Source organism: Tenrec ecaudatus, chromosome 4 (genome assembly GCF_050624435.1).
Source record: "Tenrec ecaudatus isolate mTenEca1 chromosome 4, mTenEca1.hap1, whole genome shotgun sequence".
NCBI lineage: Eukaryota > Metazoa > Chordata > Mammalia > Afrosoricida > Tenrecidae > Tenrec > Tenrec ecaudatus.
In genome coordinates, this window is record NC_134533.1 from 85,644,542 (window position 1) to 85,665,790 (window position 21,249).

General features: G+C 42.9%; 1 protein-coding gene across 3 annotated transcripts in view; it reads right to left on the bottom strand.

Moving 5' to 3' along the window:
- Positions 1-1,117: 1,117 nt before the first annotated feature.
- GRM5 (glutamate metabotropic receptor 5) overlaps positions 1,118-21,249 on the bottom strand; it is a 489,044-nt gene continuing 468,912 nt past the window's right edge. Inside the window, exons 8-9 of one of the 3 annotated variants that reach the window (XM_075548701.1) lie at positions 1,829-2,006; positions 1,118-1,708 (exon numbers count right to left, since the gene is read on the bottom strand). In XM_075548701.1, the coding sequence (XP_075404816.1) occupies positions 1,118-1,708; positions 1,829-2,006 (769 nt within the window). Of the gene's footprint in view, positions 2,007-16,403; positions 16,500-21,249 lie in introns of all 3 variants that reach the window. The other 2 variants (XM_075548699.1, XM_075548700.1) reach the window with 2 other exon arrangements.

A 21,249-nucleotide genomic window follows, 5' to 3' on the forward strand; every position in this document is an offset into this window, starting at 1 on the left:
ATCTTGTTAAGTGTTCAAACCGCAGTCCCTCCAATCACGACGTCTTCATTGCGTCTGTGGAGCTCTGTTCCCGTGGCCGGACTCAAAAGCACAGAGGAGCTCCTTGTGCATCGGGTTCTCGATAGAAAAGAGTGCAGAAGCTCAGAGCGTGTTGCCACACGTCAGCTGGCCACTCGGCCCACGACAGTATTCATTAGGAGCAGCCACCCATCATAAAGAGAGAGCTAGAGCTGGGCTGCGGCTCAAGAATTATTATTATAAAGAGAATTTCCAGCTACACAACACACTCCGGTGAGGGAATTACAAAACAGTACTCCGGAATTTTTGTTTGTTTTTTGCTACTCCAGTATTGATTGGCAACATGGTGAGATAGTCCAGAAAGCTTGCAGTGGTTGTCTGGGTCAATGGAGGTGAGCCTGAAATAACTAGGGAACTAGGAGGAATTCCCCATGCAGGCTTTTGGAAGAGGAATTCACAACCAAATCAGAGAGGACAGAGAGTCTGGCAAAAGCCGGGCTGACCATAGCAGTGCAGGTTTGTGTCATGGCTAGGGCGCACTCAGAAAACCACCTCCGACATCCCTGGGCCCCAACGCCTGCTTTTCATGGTCTTTAAAGGAAAGGGGAAAAGAAATCAAAGGAAGGTCGATGCTTGGTCCCAGATTTTGAGTTTGTTAGAAAATGTACATTCATGTTTAGTGAATCAAAGAATATTCCGGGCAAAGAATGAAAGTAAACAAACCTTGTTTTGTTTTCTTTTTACAGTTGCTCATAACGTAAGCTTTCCTCCCTCCCTGTGCTGTTCACACTCCTTGCTTGCCTAGAGCAAAGCACTTGATATGTGACTATTTTAACAGACTCTTGTCAGCCCTCAAAAATATAAGCTGTGTTTCTTATAAGCCCATGTTTTCTAAGGCCACGAGAAGAAAATCTGCCCAAAGATTTGCAGTTGTTATCGTCGGTCGTGGTGAAATAGCACTAAGGAGCGCCTGTTTCCGTTAGGGACCAGCCTCCAGTCTACCCGGGTGGCTAGGCTGTCACTGTGTCTCTGTGAACACCGGAGGTCTCGGCTCTCTCTGCACTTGGGACTGACTGCGCTTGGTGGTCTCCAAGGTCATTCACAAGGACGAGGAGCTCTGAGTGTAATCTCTTATGATAAGGGTGTCATATTTGGGAGAGGTTGGGATACAGAGGGCCGACTCGGAGGCGGGCGAGTTGGGGGTGGTACTCCCCGAGTCCACCGAGTCTCTGAAGGGGGACGGCGGGGTGAGGGCCACCAGCTCCTCCAGGTCTGGCTTGCAGGCCGCAGCGGCCGTCTCTGGCCCTGCGGCTGGGGTCTCTCGGGCCGCGCCCCCGGCCGGCTGCGCGCCGCCCGCGGGCCCCTCCAGGGCGGGCAGGGGCTGGATTTCGGCGAAGGTGGTCATGGTGGTGGGCAGCTGGATCTCTTTAGGGATCAGGTAGGTGGAGCAGAGCGGGGTGCCCGCGGCCGGGCCCGGCGCCGCCGCCGTGGCCAGCATCATGGAGTTGAGCTCGCTGATGTTGGCCGTGAAGCGGGTCACCACGCTGCTGATCTGCTCCATGAGCGAGCCCTGCGAGGAGCTGCTGCGCGCCGCCGCCTCCGAGTGCAGCGAGGGCACGTCGTCCTCCGGGCGGTGGCTCAGCGTGCTGATGGGCGAGGGCGAGCGCGGCCGCGCGGGCGCCGCGAAGGGCTCCTCGGCCTCGGCCACGTCGTACAGCGCCTTGGCGGCGCCCGCGTCCGCGGGCTCGGGCGCGCCGGGGCCCGCGCCGGAGCAGCACGGTCCACCTGGCCCGGGGGCTGCGGGGGGCGCTGCGCCTGCGCTGCCGGCGCCCAGGCTGCGGATCTCGGTGCTCTTGGGGAAGGGCTTGATGATGGCCGTTTGGTTGGGGTTCTCTTTCTTGTTGATGTGAACGGACAGCCGCTGCCACAGGTGCTGTCCCCGGGTGCTCTTCTCGTTCTGCGCCCACGTAACGGACTTGCCGTTGGAGCTGTGGAGGGAAGGGGAGACGAGAGGTGACTATGGGAGAGGTGGGCCCCTCCGACTGGGCTTCCCCAAAGGTGGGTGTCCATGGGACTCGGGGCGGGGAAGATGACTCCAGCTCCTTTAGAAAGAGGGGAGCGAAGGACCAGGTGGAAGACGCCTGGGGTGATGTGGAGTTTGCGGGTTTGTTTTCGTGTCATTTAAACACCAACAAACGAACGAAAACAAAACGCCATCTTCTCTGGCCTGCAGTTGGTCAGTCTGGGCATTGTGCAGTCCTGTGGGCCTTCTGGTTGTTGCGCTAACCGCTGTTTATGATGCAGCGGGAAAGCGCAGGTGCGCAGCTGGTGGCTTTTGCAGAAATGCCAGGACAGTCACGGGCTGCCTCAAATTCACTGCCCCTGAGTAGGACTTAGAAAAGTTACCGGGAAGTTCAAGAGTGTTTGCAGTTTGGTTTTGATTCTGTAGCCCTGGGTTGGTGGATTTCACTAGGGGTTTCGGTTGGACCTCCTGATTTTGAACTTGGTCGGTTTTTTGCTGTAAAATACCAACTCGGGGAACATAGACACAAAAGTTTAGCTCATTAGAACGTTTCTAGTTCACAGCATTCTTACAAATTTATGTCTAGACCTAAAATGTGAATAACCATCCCATGAAGGCCAAGGCTAGAATGGTGCTTTCAGATCAGGGTCTTGATGGGTGTTGTCTCCCCGACTTGATTTCTTAGGGCCTTTCTTCCTCTTCCCTTTGCCAATCAGTTCTTCTGAGTATCCACCCTGGGTCTGGAAGTTGTACTGACCATGTGAGACTTCATGCTGCTGTTAAGAGCTTTCCACTAAAACTGCACACTGACCGGAACTATAAGGGCTATCAGGAATAGCGCCACTTACTAATTAGAGGGCGTGGGGGTGTGCGCTATAGGGGTAGACCCTGGCATGAGCACCCATCCCAGAGGAATCTAACCCAACCACAAAAATCAAGCCCACTGTTACCTAACCGATTCGCAAGACTGTAAATCTTTACGGCTGCAGACAGCCTCATCATTCTCCCTTAAAGCAAACGATAGGTTTCGAACTGCCACCCTTGTGGTTAGCAGACCAATACCTAACCCCAATATGCCGTTTAAGTCCACAGAGCTCTGTTTTAGGAAGGGTATATGATTAAAAGATGGCCTCAGGCCATCTGTGTTCCAAGGCTTTGGAAAAACCATTTTTAATCACTTTCCCCAGTGGTCAGTAAATAAACGGGCTGAAGACTTACTTCGGGTGTTTGCCAAAGATCTGTCCCAGACCCTAGGATATTCCCTGTACTGGTCTGGAATGAGCTCCAAGGAGCTGGTTTACACCAGCACTGTGAGCCTTCCCGCCCAAGTGTTTCTGAAGTAGATGCATCACAAGCTGTGGACCAAGGAACTCTAGTGAGCAGCTCTCCTTCCTCGGTGTTCCCCCTGGCTTCCTTGGCCTCTGCTGGCAAGCCGACCCACTTACCTGGAGCTGCCTCTCTCTTGGGAACCCAGCTGCCTTGGGACTGTCTGGGTGCTACTGTCAGGTGCACTCTGCCCATGGCACTGGTTCCTTTGGTAAAAGACCATCATTTCGGTCACTCCTTTAACAAGCTACTTGACTCTTTTCTGCACTGCTCGCCATTCTTCATCTGTCCCTTTCTGCTTTGTGGTCTTCCCTTTCACTGCCCCATCCTCTTAATTTCATAGCATTCAATGTATGCAATATCTTGCCAATTGTTGTTTCCCAAAATTCGGGAATGTGAAACCCCCCACAAAGGGCCAGTCATTTCTAGATTTTGAAGGTTGGAATGTTTCGTAGACAGCCTATAGACTTTCCTTCTCCTTCATGTTCCAGGATTTGTGTTTCAGTTTTGCAACATCCTACCCGGTTATTTTCAACTTTTCAATGCATTCCTTTGTTCTTTTTCCAGGTGGCCACTAATTTCCATCCTATTTAGGAGGTGTGTTTGGGAGAATGGTTGCCAGCTACCCCCTTTCTCTTCTAGCAGAATAATAAGCAGCCAACGGGTTAAGTTGCAATGAGGCTTTCAGGTCACTGGGTCGGCTTTTAATAAAAAGGATGTGCTAGTAATTCAAATAGCTTGATTTACTATACTAAGCGTTACTTGATTGAAGTTCTTGCTCTCAGCCCAGGAAGCTAGGAGGTTTTGCAAACACCTGTTTTGTATAAATTTCTCCCTCTTGACTGCCTTTGGTTTACTATGCTGGAATATATCACTTTGGGTGTTAGCAATGATAACCTTTGGGATCACCTGCAGTCAAGCAAATAAACATGATAAATGATTCGGTGGGGGAGGGGGGCAGCAGGATCTGACGACCATAGGAGAAAGAAGAAATCTTGAGTAGTCAACTCTGCACAAAGCCTCGGCTTCTTCCCTGGACTTGCTTTTTCTCACAGAGCCCACGAACACCGAGAAGCGAGCACTCAAGCTATCTACTTAACACAGGAACTGGGCAGAGGAGATAGTAGAGAAATGGAGTCCAAACCTGAATATTTCAATTCACCTGAATGACCCATTCATCCCATGGGTCACGAAAGATATTCTCATCAAAGCAAAGAGGAACTCAAGGAAAAGAGACAAAGCTGACCCGGGAGCAGACCCCCGTCTGCTCATTAGTGGGATATAAGCACCATAAGGGTAGGGACCTTATCTATCTTGTTTATTGGCATACAGCAGGATCTTAAGCATGTGATGGATGAATATGATCTTTAAAATAATAGGGGCATGTGGGTATCCTGGAAAAGACACTGGGCAAAGGATCCTAATGTTAGGATTTCAATTCTGGATCGGCCATCCTAGATTCATGAAAAAATGCAAACTCCAAGCCTCCATAAAAAGAAATAGCATTTCATTGGTCAAGCTCATCGTGAGAAATTAAATGCAATTATGCCAGTGTGGGGGCCTGGGAAGGAAAATGTGCCTAAGGATATTAGTTTTTATATTCTCAGTGAGCAGTAGGCTTCAGAAGATAAAAATAAAGTACTTAAGTACTATTTGGAACTCTAGCTTCATGAAGAGCAATAGCAATATAAAGAAAATGTGTGGTAAAGACATAATTCTTGCTGTTCTTCATGCATTTGACCCACGGTCACCAAGGTTGGGATTCCATGGCCTGAACTTTTTTCACCATAAACAAACTCTCAAGTGAGCGCATCTACACTACTGACCTCCTTATGATTCCTCTTGCTGAGATTTATCCCCATTAGTCCCCCCACTTTTCTATCTGCTTCATATTCCTGTGACCAGCTACTATTCCTCCTTCCCCTCCTCTCACTTCTTGAAGGCAGCTCTCTTGCTTTCCCCACCTACCTGAGTAGGTCAGATTCCCTTACACCAGGGATGGGCTAGGTCCAGCCCATGAGTTGTAGAAGGCCACAAAATCGTCAATACTAGCTCACATCACACACCTCATCAAAGATGCAGTTCCAGCCATCACATTAGGAGTGGGTTCATTAAATGATTGACCAGGATGATACTATATTCAAATGGCCCTCGCCCATAAAAAGTTGCTCCCTCCGGCCTTGGACCCTTCATGTGGCACATAGACCTTTTTGACAGGTGTATCTCACCTGAATAGGGTGTCATGAAGGCAAAGGACAGAGAGTTAGCATTTCATGATACAGCAACAGTAACAAGCAAACTGACTAGAGAACAATGAGCGTTCAGTAAGGTTCTGAATGGCTTTTATATTTAATTATTTTTCTGTTAGATTTAAGCTATAAAATAATTCAATCATGATGACATTCTACATATGTTTGCCCTGGAGCAGTGACAGTGGTTAAGCATTGGACTGTGGTCCCTAGGTCCACAGTTCTGAAACATCAATTCTGCTGTGCTTTGGAGCACAAGAGAGAGACAGGGCTTTCTACTCCTGTCGGTTCTGCTATGCCCTGGAGTACAGGGGAGAGACAGGGCCTTCTACTCCTGTCAGTTCTGCTATGCTCTGGAGCACAGGAGAGAGGCAAGGCTTTCTACTCCTGTCGGTTCTGCTATGCCCTGGAGTACAGGGGAGAGACAAGGCTTTCTACTCCTGTCAGTTCTGCTATGCTCTGGAGCACAGGGGAGAGACAGGGCCTTCTATGCCTGTCAGTTCTGCTATGCTCTGGAGCACAGGAGAAAGAGGGCATTCTACTCCTGGCAAGGATCACAGTCTGGGAATGTCACAGGGCACCTGTTTGACATTGTTTTATAGGCTCACTCTGAGTTGGCATCAACTCCATGGCATTGAGTTATGAGGCTTTATTTTTTAAGTAACCCTGGTAGCTTAGTGGTTACTCATTGGGCGATGATTTCCAACATTACCAGTTTGAAACCACAAGCCACTCTGGAAGAAAGACTGGCTTTCTTCCCATAAAGAGTTGTGGTCTGGGAAACCCACAGGGCCAGCTCTACCCTGTCCTGTAGGGTCGCCATGAGTTGACATTGACTCAAGGGCAGTGAGTTTGTTTTTTTGCTTTTACATATCTTTCATATAACTCAATATATACATAAAAAGTAGAAATCAGTCTATACAGAAAAAGTTATTTTATTAACTAAATAAAAATTATAGTTTTGATATCTATAGTGGGTGATCAAAAAAAGGGAGAAATGGGTGTGCTCATATTTTCCTTTCCATTTTCTTATTTTAGATTCATATATAACTGCTCATTTTTTCCTTTTTCTTATTTTCCGATTCATATATAATTGTTGTAGTGACACTCCCCAGTGATAAAAGATGTGGCATCATGATGGAAAGTAAAAAGACTTGGAATTAGAACCTTAAATATGTCCCTTATTAGTTGAGTGATTTGGGGAAAATACTAGAGATTTTAAAGGACACTTTAATGCAAAGGGAAATTCATTATTATTCAAATCTTCTATATTATTTGGGACAAGATCTCGTGTTTATTACTTAGCCTGCAATTGTTTCCTTTGGACATCTTCAAATTATGTTTCTACTGACCACTTGAAATGAGAAAAGGAAGGAAAGTTTTTCCTTATTTGTTTACAGCACTTCATTGCATATTTGTTTTCAAAATGTAACCCTGTAAAGTCTTTGAACTTCTGTCTTTTATGAGTTGCTCTGTACTTATAGGGGGCAACGCAACATTTCAATAGCATTATTTAAGAATACATGCTTTGTTTCTTGGTGTTTTTACACTTCGGTTCTACCAGAATGATACCTTCTACCTGTAATCGTGGGAATTTATTCTCCTTCTTTCTTTCTTTTCATGCCAGGCACATAACAATTTAATTATTTCAAGCAGCTTCTCTTTGGTTATTCTTACGAAAAAAATATCTTTGTTGTTAGACCTCTCTTTGCTTTTCACTTCAAGGGTAGCTAAGAGGGAAGTGTACTATGATTTCCAACTTCCTAATTCAAAAGTATTTAAAGAAATGAACACATTTGGAATATCATTCTTGAAAATAACTGTCAGAAAATATTAGGCCAATGAAAGTATCTCCAATTCAGATGCAGATAACTTGCAACTACAATTTTTATTTCAAATGAATTAAAATTCAGTTTCTGCTTATTTTCATAAACTTTTGGTCAGTATATTTTTCTTTTTCATTCTTTGGGTTTTATTATTATTACTACTATGATGTATGGTAATGCATTTTAAAGGAAATGCCGAGAGGTTGAAAATTATTCACATTCAGATATCTCCATTAGGTGGAAGAATTTCTTGATGACCTTTGTGTCTAGATTCTTAAAATTACATTAAGAAACGCATCATCATACATAAAACAATAGTCAAAGCATTTGTTATGATTTGCCAAGTTACAGAGTGAATGGCTATCAATCATTTCACTGACAGGACTAATTTGAGTAGCTGAGATGTGTGAGTTGCTAGAGAAAGCACTTGAGTGTATAGAAGTGAATTTAACAACTAAATGAGTTAGGATAGAATAATCAAAACAATATCATTTTATATTTGTATAGTATATTGTATTAGCATATTAGGTCTCCATGAAGCAAAGCGACGACAGAAGTTCAAGGAGCTACAGAGTATTAAAGAAATGACCTGAAGCCAGTTTGATTGTATGGGGAGTAAGTAGAAATTAAGGCATCAGATGGTTAATTTTGGATTTTTTTTTCTGCTATAAACTCTTCCCAGCCACCCTTTGGTTAAAAAGGTTCTTCTTTTGCTTTATTTCTCTATTTGTATAACTCATCACTAATTTATACTTTATCCTTTATCAGAAACAGATAGGTGGTCTGATATAGTAGACTTGAGAAATGGTCTGATTATTAGAGACATATGTAATCTACATAGTTGATCAACAAATAAGCAAATAAATAATTGCTCTTAGCTTCTTCTCCATGCTGTCCTTCGACTGTAAAAAAAAGTCTATGTTGTTATTTATATGTAATGTGTTTGGCCTTCTTTCTCCAGTCCAATGAAAACGATCTAAATGCAGGGGCTATCCCATAGTCTTTTAAGTCTCTCACCAAGTCCTTGTCCATTGACCTTCACCTTAGCTTGGTTCCAATTTTAGTTCTTCTTCAGGAATATGTTGAAGTTTAATTACTACTTGTTAACTAATTCTTTAGGCAACAATGAAATCTTCAGCCATTCAGTTAGCAGACAAACACCTTCTGTGAACTCCCTTAACAACAGAGGTTTCCTCCCAAGTATGGGATGTTCATTCTGGGTGAATGACCTAAGTGTCCTATGCATCCTCATTGCTGCGACTCCCCCTTGAGGATACTCAGGTAGTGAACACATTTGAGTCACATAGAATGCAGGAGCCTTAGGAGTCAGGAGTTTCTTGGGTCACCATGGAGTTTTTCTCATATTTCTTTTGATCTATAGTCCAGTTACCTGAGTTTCAGCCTGAACACTAAAGAACCCCTCGCACCCGAGATTGAAACTCCAGGCTTTAGTTGCCGTGCTCTGCCTCATGTTAAAAGGAGGTTTTGTATTTATTTTTGGACCAAAATAAGAAACACTTTCTTTCTACCACTACCTTTCGATTTTAGCTAAAGTACTTCAGCTCAAGTCTGTAACTTAAATCAAATGCATGAGGAGCCCTTTAGTTCAAAGGCTTGAATGCTGGTTGGAGATCTACCACTAAGATGCCTATTGCCTCTCCCTGGCTTCCGGAGGTGATTTCTCCTGATTCTATACTTTTTATTGGATAGAATGGGCACAGACAGTAGGTGTGAGGCACTAGGTCAGTTCCAGTTTTGGCCCCTTGAGGATGCTGAACACTGAGCCCCCGCTAGCACCGTTAAAATAACTTCTCTGACCTCCTAAGTGTACTCCAGTTGTACTTCTGTCCATCTTATGGGTTCCTCAATAGATGACAGGGATCTCGCTATTCCCTCAATCTCTGGACAGTCCATTGTTATTAAGTGCTATTGGCTCCTTTTTTAATCGAATCGATCCCTCTGACAGTGCAGTACTGTCCACTATGGTATTTGAGGGTGTAATCTTCATAGAACAAATTGTCGGGCCTTCCTTCCATTGAGCAGCTGAGTCTCTGTGAACCACTAGTACGTTGGTTGCCAGTCAAATGCTAGCTGTGGTGATGTTCCCGAGGAGCTGTTATTCCTTTAGTGCTTGCACATTTTTGTTTTCATGTGCACATTGTTATTAATTCCTAGAAAGCGCTGTGAGCCCGTTGAAAGCATGTCCATGTTGTGGACTATGGCAGGGAGTTCTAGAGAGGTTTGAAGGAGTTCTGTGCACGCAATTTTAACTGGCTGATGTGATCACATCCTCTTACGTAGGATACCAAAATCCATGTCTGCCCAGGGATTACTAGATCTAGGTGTAGGAGACACAGCGCCATATAAGTGTCGCCTGCTTTGAAAATATGTAGGAAATCATGGATATAAAAAACACACTCAAAACATAAAACCTTAAGTGTAGAAGCTCACTTTGAACTTCTCTGAATTTTCAATAGAGGGCTTAGTGTCATATGCACAATACTCAAAATTCACGGCCATCAAGTCAGTTCCGACTCATAGTAACCCCACAGAACAGACCAGAACTGCCCCCTGAGCATTTCTGAGACTGTATTTCTTCACAGGAGTAGACCGCCTCATTGTTCTCCTTATGCATAGTAAACTAGGTATAAATTTCAAAAAATAAAAAGGATCCTTGTGCTGAAGAACCAGTTCAAAATGACTCATGCAATTGATGAAAATCTCTGACTCACCATTCAACTTTACTGAATAACTTCTGCCCGCCATTCAGAATTACCCAAGTAATGGAATATGGCAATATGATTAGGCGGATATTACTGAAAGATTTTGCCCAAATCTTTAAGCATGACTAAAAGTAGAAAGTGTTTCTCTAGAATTCACTTCCTTTCTCTAGAACTTTATGAGTATAGGTTGCTTCCCATTGGTTGGTATTTGTTATATCGAAACGTACTGTCTCAAAAACATTTATATTGATTTATAACCACTGAACTATCAATAGAAACACATTGTGTGTGTGTGTGTGTGTGTGTGTTACTAACATTTGTAAGATGAGGCCAGAAATTTGCTCCAGTAAAGATATACAGTCTTGGAAACCCCATGGGGCAGTTTTATTAAGTCCTATAGGATCACTATGAGTCAGAATCAACTTGACAAGAGCAATTTTTAGACTAATGTCACCCTAAACCTCCTCTCTACCCTCTCCCCACCCTCACCAAGGAGTCTTTCCTAGATTTAGTCTAGTGTTTCTGCAATATAATTTGTGAGTGTTTTCTCCCCGGAATTCTTGAAACCTTATCATCCCTGTAGATCATAGTCCTTTTCTCAGTTTCTATCCAAATCTAGGTCTTATTTTTATCTTGATCACAAGTTGAACATCTTAATTAGCCTATTGCTCTAGCAGGTTCCACATGCATGAGTTTTATTTGTTATTAAGAATATCCATTCGTTTAGGGTGGAGTTCATTTTAAACATTCTTGAGGACTTCATGATCTTTAAGACAGCATGACATACATACAGCCACATTCATTGTTTGAATCAACAGACCCGAGGACTCTTGGGTACCGAGGATGGAAAAGTGAGCATGACCTGCAGGTTTATTGAGAACGCACAAGCAACAGATGCTACGCAGTGGTAGAGGTAAACACCAACACAATTAAAATTAGGAGGGAGTGAAGCAATACGATAAACGAAACAACTGTTTAAGGAAGACTTCAAATGAGTTGCCATTTAAATTGGGGTTTGAAAGCTGAGTCAGAGTAGACAGCAGTAGAGCAGTCATGGTTCTTGGACAAGGTGACAAGAAGGAGAAAGAAAGGTTAAGCCAGCGATAAACACAGCCTGTTTATAAGGCTTGGCATGATAGAAAGGAGATGATGTGTTTGGAGAAGTTTGGGAAATCTGGCAAAGAAAGGAAAATGAAGGGAAGAGGAGAGCTGTTAGGGTTCACTTTAGAAGGGTCATGGGTTCTTAGTACGGGTGTTCGGATCTTATCTTGGGGGACAGGCAGCATAACGAGTAGAGTGCCAATTCTAGAGTCAAATTGATTCGCGCTCCAATCTGGAATTTACCATGTATGTTTTCCTAAGATTAAGTCAGACATCATAGCAGTATCGACACGCTTATTTCCCTCCTCTCTGTCCAAATCTAGGCCTTAAGATACGCCTTACTGTAGCCTATCTTAAGATACAATCTTACTTATTGGTGACTTTTATAGGCTTTTATACTATGGGGGAATATTTGATATCATCTAGGGAGTTAATCCTTGAACTACTTTTGTTGCTATTAGATTTCACTTGATTTTCTTTCTCAGACTTGGTTTCTGGGAAGAGTCATGATTGGATGGAACTTAGAACCTAAGACTAACGGGACTGTCTAAGCTGGGGATGTTGGGTAAGACTGTCAGTACCTGAGATTCAAGAAGTGGCTGCTGTGTGGCAGGCTACATGCTACGTAGGTGCTATACTTGCATGATCACATTTAATCCCTACAGTAACGCAATAAGAAAATCACTATATCATTATCATTTTATAGGAGATGGAGATTGGAGAGGCAAAATGACAGTCCTAGGTCACACCCTAACTAGAACCAAAGCCCAAGGCAGGATTTAAGGTTTCTATTCCGTGTGAAAGGTCACTAAATGAGGCTCCTAGGCAATCATGTTAGCACCCAATAATGCTAATCCATCCTTTTGTTGATTTATTTAATACCCCTGTCTCATTTTTCTCACTGGTAACTTGGACTTAAAAATATACGCCTCATCATGCTCTGGGAAGAGCTTTATTTGTAATGCACGTGAAGGGACTAGTACACTAATGCAGCTTTCTAATAATGTTCACTCTTATATTCATTATTTTATAACCTCAATATAAAGTAGAGCATGGATTCAGAATGGAACTTAGGGAGGAATGAATGACCTGTACAAAAGTCCTGATTTGCTGCCAACTGCGTGCACTCCTCTTCCTGAGCACAGTTCAGATTTACGTTGATTTAGTTTTCACTACTCTTAATTCTGTTTTCACTGGCATAGTATATGGTATAAAATTTAAAGTTTACCTGCGGGATAACTAAAAGACGATCCTGTGGGAAAGGAGTTCTGAATTGCACTGTCTGTGACTTTACTCTCCTTTAGACTACCAACTTTCGAGAGCACTGATCATGTTGATTTTATCCGTTCATCTCTAGAACCTATCAAGGGATGGTTCATAGTAGGAACATCATGCATTATTAGCACATAAAAGAATAACGCATTGATTTATTTAATAGCTGAAGGAACGTAACATGACATGACACTTTGGAGCCACCTTTCAAATTGGAGACCTTCTCACTCTGATAATGGCTATTGTAATATCACTAGTAGCAGAATCTCTACAGCTTTATCTAATATACCCATTTATCATAGATTCTGTACCTACCATGTGAAAACCAACTGTAGGGGGATTAATAATTCACATAATTGACATAACTTAATAGAAAACTTTTCATTTCTCATAAAAATAACCCTTTATCAGCCTTCTTCCTTCCAGAACTGCACGATGCTATAAATCCACCTATTTCTTTTGACTAAGGCAGCTCTTTCAGAGAGTATTTGACTAAGGCAGCTCTTTCTCAGAGAATCTGAACATCTAGGCCTCCACTCTGTTGGGTACAAATTGAGGACACCAGAAAACGGGCTCCAACAAGAACAGTGAGGGAAGGTCCGTGCTGAGACACGGGGGGCTATGAACTTTCGGGGTTGAGAATTTAGCCATTGCTGAGGGTGGGCCCTCTTGGCATGAACTCCCAGGGGAGCAGGGTTTAGAGAATTTCGGGTTCACAGAGCCCCACCCTGTTCAGGCCTCTCTTTCACTTCTCCTGCATCAGGAGGACTCTGCTCTGGAACACACTCAGACTGTCCACTGGGCAAGTATGAAGAGATGACAAGTTACACTATACTCAGACAAAAAGGAAAACAACAAGAAACAGACAGATTTTTCACAACCACCAAAAGCAGTTCACTGAGGGGAACGCGGCCACTGAAGCGAAAGTGTTGTGGATCCATAGAATGTTCTCTTTCCCTCCCAACTGCGGGGGCGGAAGGAGAAGGCGAAGCAGGAGAGAATGTCTCCAAGTCCTTGCCATCTTAGAGATCAAGGTCATGGTGTTCTCTGTACTATTACTATGCATGTCCCTTCACAAAAGGCCACTTGGGTCTAGGAGAATCCCAAGAGATCCGAATCCATCGGGTCCCGATCCTCCCACCGTTTCATTTAAGAAAACACGAGGACATGAGGTGCAGGGTTTCACTCTGGTTTTCTGTGGTTGTTTGAGCTTTCCGTGGGCTTTCCTGACTGTTTCACGATGGCCACGGAGCCAGTCCAGATGTTGCTGCGCGTTTTAGAGGTAACACAGGACCCTTATGATGCTGGCCTATGACTGGGAAGGAAATGATGATGGTGGTGGGGTAAGAGTTGGTGCGAAAGATGGGTTTTCACTAGCTGAGTCTAATAGAGCCTATAAAAGTCTCATACGTATTGCCCTCGTTCTTGTCCTCCCAGTCAATTCTAGAGTACGCAAATGGATACGGTACTTCTTCAACCCTTGCTTACACTTTGTTTGCACTAGAGAGGTCTCCTCTCTATTACCTTTTCCTTTAAATTTATCATGACTGCATAAATGTCAGTGTACATGCATGTGAATGCACATGTTCATGTGAACATATTAGAAGGTATAAAAAAGATCCCAAGACCAGGAGAGTGTGGGCTTCTTCTTCGAGTGCCTCTAGACCCTCCCAATGCTGCAGGAAAGCTTCCTTATAACACTGGCTTTGTGGGTATGCTGGGGCTGAGTTGGTTCGTCAAGTAGAATCATTCTTGATGCAGGATAATTTATTTGCCTCTGCCCCATCAGAATGTATGCCTCTGTGGCTATATTCATAGAAATAAAGAAACAAAAGACAAAATGGATCTTTCGATTCCTGGCAATGGGCCAATCCTAGGGAAAACTGGAACATTTGCTGATGGACATGTTCACTTCTCAAAGGGCTACCTCTGAAGACTTAGATCTGACACAGGACGTTTGTATTGTTTGATCCAGGGTCCCCTGGCCCACTGCGTCCCACTCTCACCCTTACCCTCTTCACATCCATATTCTCGCTCAAGTCATTTGTGGAAAAATCAAATCCAGGTTATTCATCTCTGAGAGCTCCGGGATTGACTTCACATTTCTAAGAATAATGGAGGTCTGAGCATGTCTCTGCCATCTACTAGAGAGTTTACAAAGTATCAGTTTATGAAACCACAACATTGGAACGACTTCAGACTCTGGTTAAGTGGGGCTCAGAGACCCCCTCAAAGATCTTGCTTCAGTAGATGTGATAGTCAGCCAGGTTGGAGTGTTTGGGAGTTCTAATTCTAGATATTGACTCAGATCTCAAGTCACTTTAGACAGAGCCCTGGAACCTTCATTTGAGAAGTTGTTCTGCCAACTCCAATGCTGTGCACCTGGTATTTAAATACAGTTACCATGAAGTGTCGTATCCAAATGGAAGAAAACCAATTAGTTTGAGCTTTTCTCAAAAAATCAATACATTTGAGACTCCTTTTTGGTTACACTGAGATCTAACAATAGCTGTAGAAAGCGATCGTGTCATAAGGCTTCTAGGTACATCACTGTGCACAATCACCTTTCTTATTTCTGGAAACTATGGACAAAAGTCAGCCACACTTCGGGGCAGAGCTACCACGAATCACTGCTTAGCCTGCACACTGCAAGGCCCTGGGAGCCATTCTCACAGGCTGCACTGTGACTGGCGACCCCACAGTTGTTCGGAGCAGTAATTCTTAGAAAAGGTGAGTCATTATATTGGAAACCAGAAGATACCCACCACCGAGGAAGCAAACATAATGCCTGGAGATAAAAATTCAACAGAAATCAATAGAACTATCTTTTTGCTGAGCAGCTGGGTCACAAGTTCCCGCTCTCAGCACGTGCACACACATGTGTATACACTCTTCCTCTTGGACTTGCCCTCTCTCTGATTGGGGCTGCTCTTCAGGAGCCTCCCTTTCCCACTCTGTACCAGAGAGGTATTGAGAAATGTCACAATGAAGTCGAGGCAGAGAGTTAACTCACAGTGGGGTGATCCCCCCCAACTCATGACTCCAGGTTTCTGGAACTCTTTAATGCCAACCTTGGCAACCTTCATTTCCAGAGCCCTCTTCTTGACACCCCGTCCCATGCAATAAAGCACGTTCATTTCATGCAACACAGCTCAGCTGATGCTTTTAGCTCCAAACACCCCAGCTGAGTACTCATAACTCAGTGGGGAGGAGTTATCTGCTATGGAGGGACATGCAAGCCCAGCAATAGAAGGTGTTGAGACCACACAGAAAGAAGTCAAGGAGCTGCAAAGCCAGAGGATGATTCGTTTTCCCCATTTCAGTTCAGGAAAAGCTTCTTGTTCTACAGTCTACTGATTGGAGGCAGCACTTGCCACCCGGCGTGAGGGGATGTTAATGCCAAAGGAAGTTGGATTCAAACCCAGGCTTCTCTGGGTTTGGGGGATGGAGTCTTCCCTCAGTTCCAAGCCTTTCCTCAACATCACTTCTTGGCCTTTGCGTTTGTTTTGTGAAAAGTATGCACTAATCTGGTGAATTTCCTTCAGTCTCTTCCACTTTGCAAACTCCAGAACCATTTGACCGTTAAGGGAAAACTCAGGGGGAGAACTGACCGAGAGGTACGGCTTCAGACATGCAAAGCACACGGCCCGGGACAGCAGCAGCGTCTGGGACAGGAGGCTCCCATCACGTCACTAGAGAATGGCATCAATTTTGCAAATCGAACACACACAGAGAACCAGTGGTGGCCCTGGATGGACATACAGTTTGGGACGCACAGTTTACTGACAGCCTGGTCCAGGGAGCCGCCTGTTCCTCCAGCTCACAGACAGTTCACAGCGCCTCAGGCCACTTATGATTTGCTTACCTGCTCATTGTTGCTCTCCCACCATTCCCCATACTCCCTTTGGGGGTGAAACACTCTATTTCCGACTTGTGCTGGGCCAGTCTCCTGTCTTTGTACCTGGTGAGTATGAACAAAGACAGGAGCAAACAGAAAGACATGATTGTGTGCTCGACTGCCCGGCCGGACAAGAGCCATGGCTGCAGGAAGGGCCACCCCCGGTCAAAAAAGGGGCTCCTGGGATCTCTGTTCGACGGTGGTGGTGATGTTCTTTGTTTACTGATGGGGATCATTTTGCCGATTCTTGGTTTTGGTTACGCCTCTTGTAGACTACTTTCTGCATTACCTGCTAATCTGTGCATTTACCTCACTTAAAAATCATAAAAGGGACATGCTGTAATTTGCAGTTCCCATAAGTCCATCTAAGAATAGATGAACATCAAGAAATGTGAATTTGTTTATTGCTTATTATATATGACGCACAGGGCTGGAACTTTGCTTCTGTTTAATCCCGACAATAGCTTGTGGCAGAGACTCTGTATAATTTCATTCTGCAAAAGAGATATCCTATGACTGTCAGGATTCAATAAACTGACCGCAGGCACCCAGCACATGGTGGGGCTGTGAATTGAACTCGGGGGACCTAAGGCTATAACCCGTACTTTCCACCACTATAAAATGTTGACTTGCAAAGAAAAAAATCATTAAAGGTTTATCAATAAAGAATCTTCATCCACTACCTGCTATGCCCAAGGTACTAAATTTACCAAAGAAAGAAATTATGCTCTTTGGCTGTGAGAAATTTACCTAACTTCATTACATAATTAAGCTGCTATGGATTGATTGCTTCCTCTTGTGGAGGGTGGCTATGCAGAATTGCCAGTCCCTCACTGCTAGAGGCACTTGGGAAAAGAAGGTGTGAGATGCCTAGCATTTGTCTGCTGTTTGGTATATCAAGATGAGGCCTTAGAGTACAGTGACAGTTTTTCAAACTGAAGTGTTTTCACAGAAATCATTGTTTTACTTATCATTTTAAACCTGTGGAGTAGATAAAGAAGGCATTGTTATCCACATTTGTCAAACACGAAAACCGAAGTTCACTAAGGAGACCAAAGCCACCCGGTCAGTAGAGAGTAACTACTGATAACGCCTGAAGGTAATAAATCATTTCCCTTCTAAAACAGGATCTGCAAATGATACGGCTTCTCCCATCTTCCTGGGATTCAATAGGCAAAGATAAAGTAATTTATTAATATACTAAGTAGATGTATATATCCTTTCAATAGATACACTATTTGTAATTTCTGTTTTGCTGTCTCAAAAATAATATAAAGTGAAAAAAATAATATAAAGTGAAATAAAACGCAACATTCTGAAAACAATGATTGAGTTGTTAGTGTAGCCCTTTGTCTTGTTTTTATTTTCTTCTACTGTAAAATGTTAACAACATTTAGTATTTGAATGAAAAAATATTATTTTCCAAGTTAAGTGGATACAACACATCAATTTATTGAATAGATATTAACTGGGAATCTTTTAGGTTCCAGGTAATCGACTTTGTATGAGAGAGAAATGATTAACAGGGCTTGGTTTATGAGGTTTAGATCAGCGGTTCTCAAATTGTAGGTTGCGACCCCTTTGGGGGTCGAATGACCCTTTCACAGGGGTCACCTGATTCATAACAGTAGCAAAATTACAGTTATGAAGTAGCAACAAATATAATGTTATGGTTGGGGGGGTCACCACAACATGAGGTACTGTATTAAAGGGTCGTGGCATGAGGAAGGCTGAGAACCACGGGTCTCGATAGAAAAGGAAGGAGACAGGTAGATCTTACTCAAGTTAACTGAGGTCCAGGACATTAGGAAGAGAGGTCAAAATCTGTAACATTGTCTCAAAGGAGGAAAAACTCCCCAACAAACTAGATTCCGTAGCTTTTATTTTAAAAAAACTGCTCTATGAAAGGAATCCTTAAAAAGTACCAGTCATCAAATGACACTCCACATTGCAACTGAGAACATGTTCTGTTGGCTTGTGATTTGGGTTGCATAAACAGAAAACTGCTTTATAACTTAATTTGGTCGATGGGATTATTAATGGTCATTTCCTTATAAAGGTTGGGGCTTCTTAAATACTTTTAAATTGCTTCTTTAAAAAAAATTGTTTCTTTTAAATGAAATGCCAGTTAGTCCATTTATACTTTTTATATAAAAGTCATAGCACTACTTTACTAGTCCTGTACTCTTCATGATTGGAACCTCTCTCTGTCTCCATCTCTCTTCCTCTGTGTTTCTCACTCTATCTCTTAAACACAAACACACACACTCCCACACTGCTAGGTGACTGCATTTATGCAATAAAATTGTAACTTTCCCACCTTTTTTCAGAACACAACCTCTCTTGGTAAAATGTCCCATGGATGAAACTTACTCTGATAAAACACGACACATCTTAGAAGGTCAAGCAGTTCTTACATTCAAAACAAAGTGAAAATGCCATTTGTACAGATTGGGAAGTTCATCCTTTACTTTTAATTCAGGGTGTTCTTGCTTGACTATTCCTCTATAATTACAGTTTAATTATGCTCACCAGCTACAGAAATATGCCACATTTTAATTCATTCATTCACTTATTCAATATTCCATTCATCAGTAATGTGTTGTTCAACATAACGAATAATGTTTTAATAGTCTTCACTGCAGATGTATAACTCTTACTAACTTAGCTTATTTCAGAAATGTGAACTGTCAATTTAGAATAGTTTGAACTATTCAGAATGCTTAGTGTATGTATCAAATAATAATTAAAACAGTTTAATATTTATATGATAAATTATTTCTTCCACACACCTATAATGTACATATCAGGCATTGTTGAATTGCTTTAGAACTCTTAACTCATTTTTAAGGAAAATTCATTGTTTAACATATTAAAAGCTATAGTATAACAAATAATAACAATAACAGATTACTATGTCTACCAAACCATTTTCTCTATATTATCCCCAATTGTTAAAACAACCCTACAAAGAGAATTTATGATCTATATTCTGACAAGTATATATTGAGGATCTGAGTGTCCTACACCCGAGCTCACAATTTGAGTGGAGAACTCCATTTTGAAACTGGCATCTCAGATCTTGTGGTATATTCAATAAGATGTATTCTAAGTAACAAGGGGCCATGGTGGTGTCATGGTGTATGTGTTGGACTAACTGCAAAGTTACCAGTGCAAATCTACCAACTGCCCTGGGAGAAAGATGAGGTCTGCTCCGATACAGATTTAAAGCCTTGGAAGAACAAAGGGCAATTCAACTTTGCCCCACAGGATAGCTATTTGTCTAAAATGATCTGATGGCAGTGTGGTTTTGGTTAACAACTCCAGTAATACAAACAAAACTACTCAAAACTCAAAAATACAATGCCCCTGAGAAGGTGCAGCAGTCGGCTGCCATACAGACGGCGGCCTTGGAAACCCTGTCTCAGAGGTTCGCCTCTTGAGTTGCAATCTACATAGCAGTAATGGATTTGTATGTAACACATATGGTTTGTTTGTATCATTCAAAGTCACTTACTGAAGACTCCGGATGTTAGGCATTTTGATAAGGAACAATATATAACTCAAACAAATCAATACCATTTGATAATTCACAATTGGGTATGGGGATAGGATATAAATATAATTTTGAGACTGTGGGAAACCTTATGGTAGCAATAAATACAGGGTAGGTGACATCACCCCAAACGCCAGCACCCTGTAATGCCTATGATTCAATAACGAGGAGGGATACGCTGTACAGAAATGGGCTAGCAGGAGGCAAAAAAAAAACACAGCAATAAATAGATGGACAGACAGACTCACAGAATGCCATAGATGAGGAAGTAGAGTTTAACATTTTTATTGTAATAATTCTCCTTAGATGTGAGGCCAGTGACGCTTTGTCTCATGTATTTTGGACATGTAATCAGGAGGGACCAGTCCCTGGTAAAGAACATTACACTTGGTAAAGTAGAAGGGAAATGAAAAAGAGGAAGCCCTTCAGCAAGATGGACTGACACAGTGGCGGCAACCATGGTCTACAAGGTGACCACAATTGTGAGAATAGGGCAGGACCAGGCAGCGTTTCTTGCATTGTACCTAGGATTGCTATGAGCCAGAACTGGCTTAATGGCACCTAATAATAGCAGCCTAAAATAAAGGAAGGTGAAATGGGCAATGGCGAGGGTAAGGTATTTAAAAAGAAGCATATGGATGAATTTAGTCTGTAGACTATAAAATGCCATTGTCAGATGGTTAAGATAAAGAAAATGTTGAAAAATATATTACTATGAGCTTAAGGGAATGAAACTAGAAATAGATTCATAGTACTGTTAAAATCCATGTAAGAAATCATGAGATAATACCTTAGAGTAGTGATGATACAGATGAAAATTTATTTAAAAATATATTTTGAAGGTAATGTGGTAGTTACATGACCTAGTGTCAACTTGAGCCTATTAAAAGTAAAGGGGTGGAGTTTAGCCTGTCAATCAGGTCACAGCTTGATGACCTCATTTGGAGGCATGAAAGAGATAAATAGCTCACTGGAGGCCAGACCCACACTCTCTGCTACACAGTCCTATTGACAAGTCACATGGAGCTACGCTGATGGAGCCAGAGCCCTGGAGCTGGAGGAGCCACGTGGAGACCCACGCCAGCACTGAGATGCTTTCACCACCACTGGGTCCACAAGACTTTTCACTCACTGGCCTGTGTTCTTTCTGCATTCAACATGATTGCATGTGTTGTGTGAGTCTGAAGACCAATCTATAGTCTGGCATGGTGCATATGGGCTAATATCGGATTTATGAACTTGATCTGGACTTGGCTG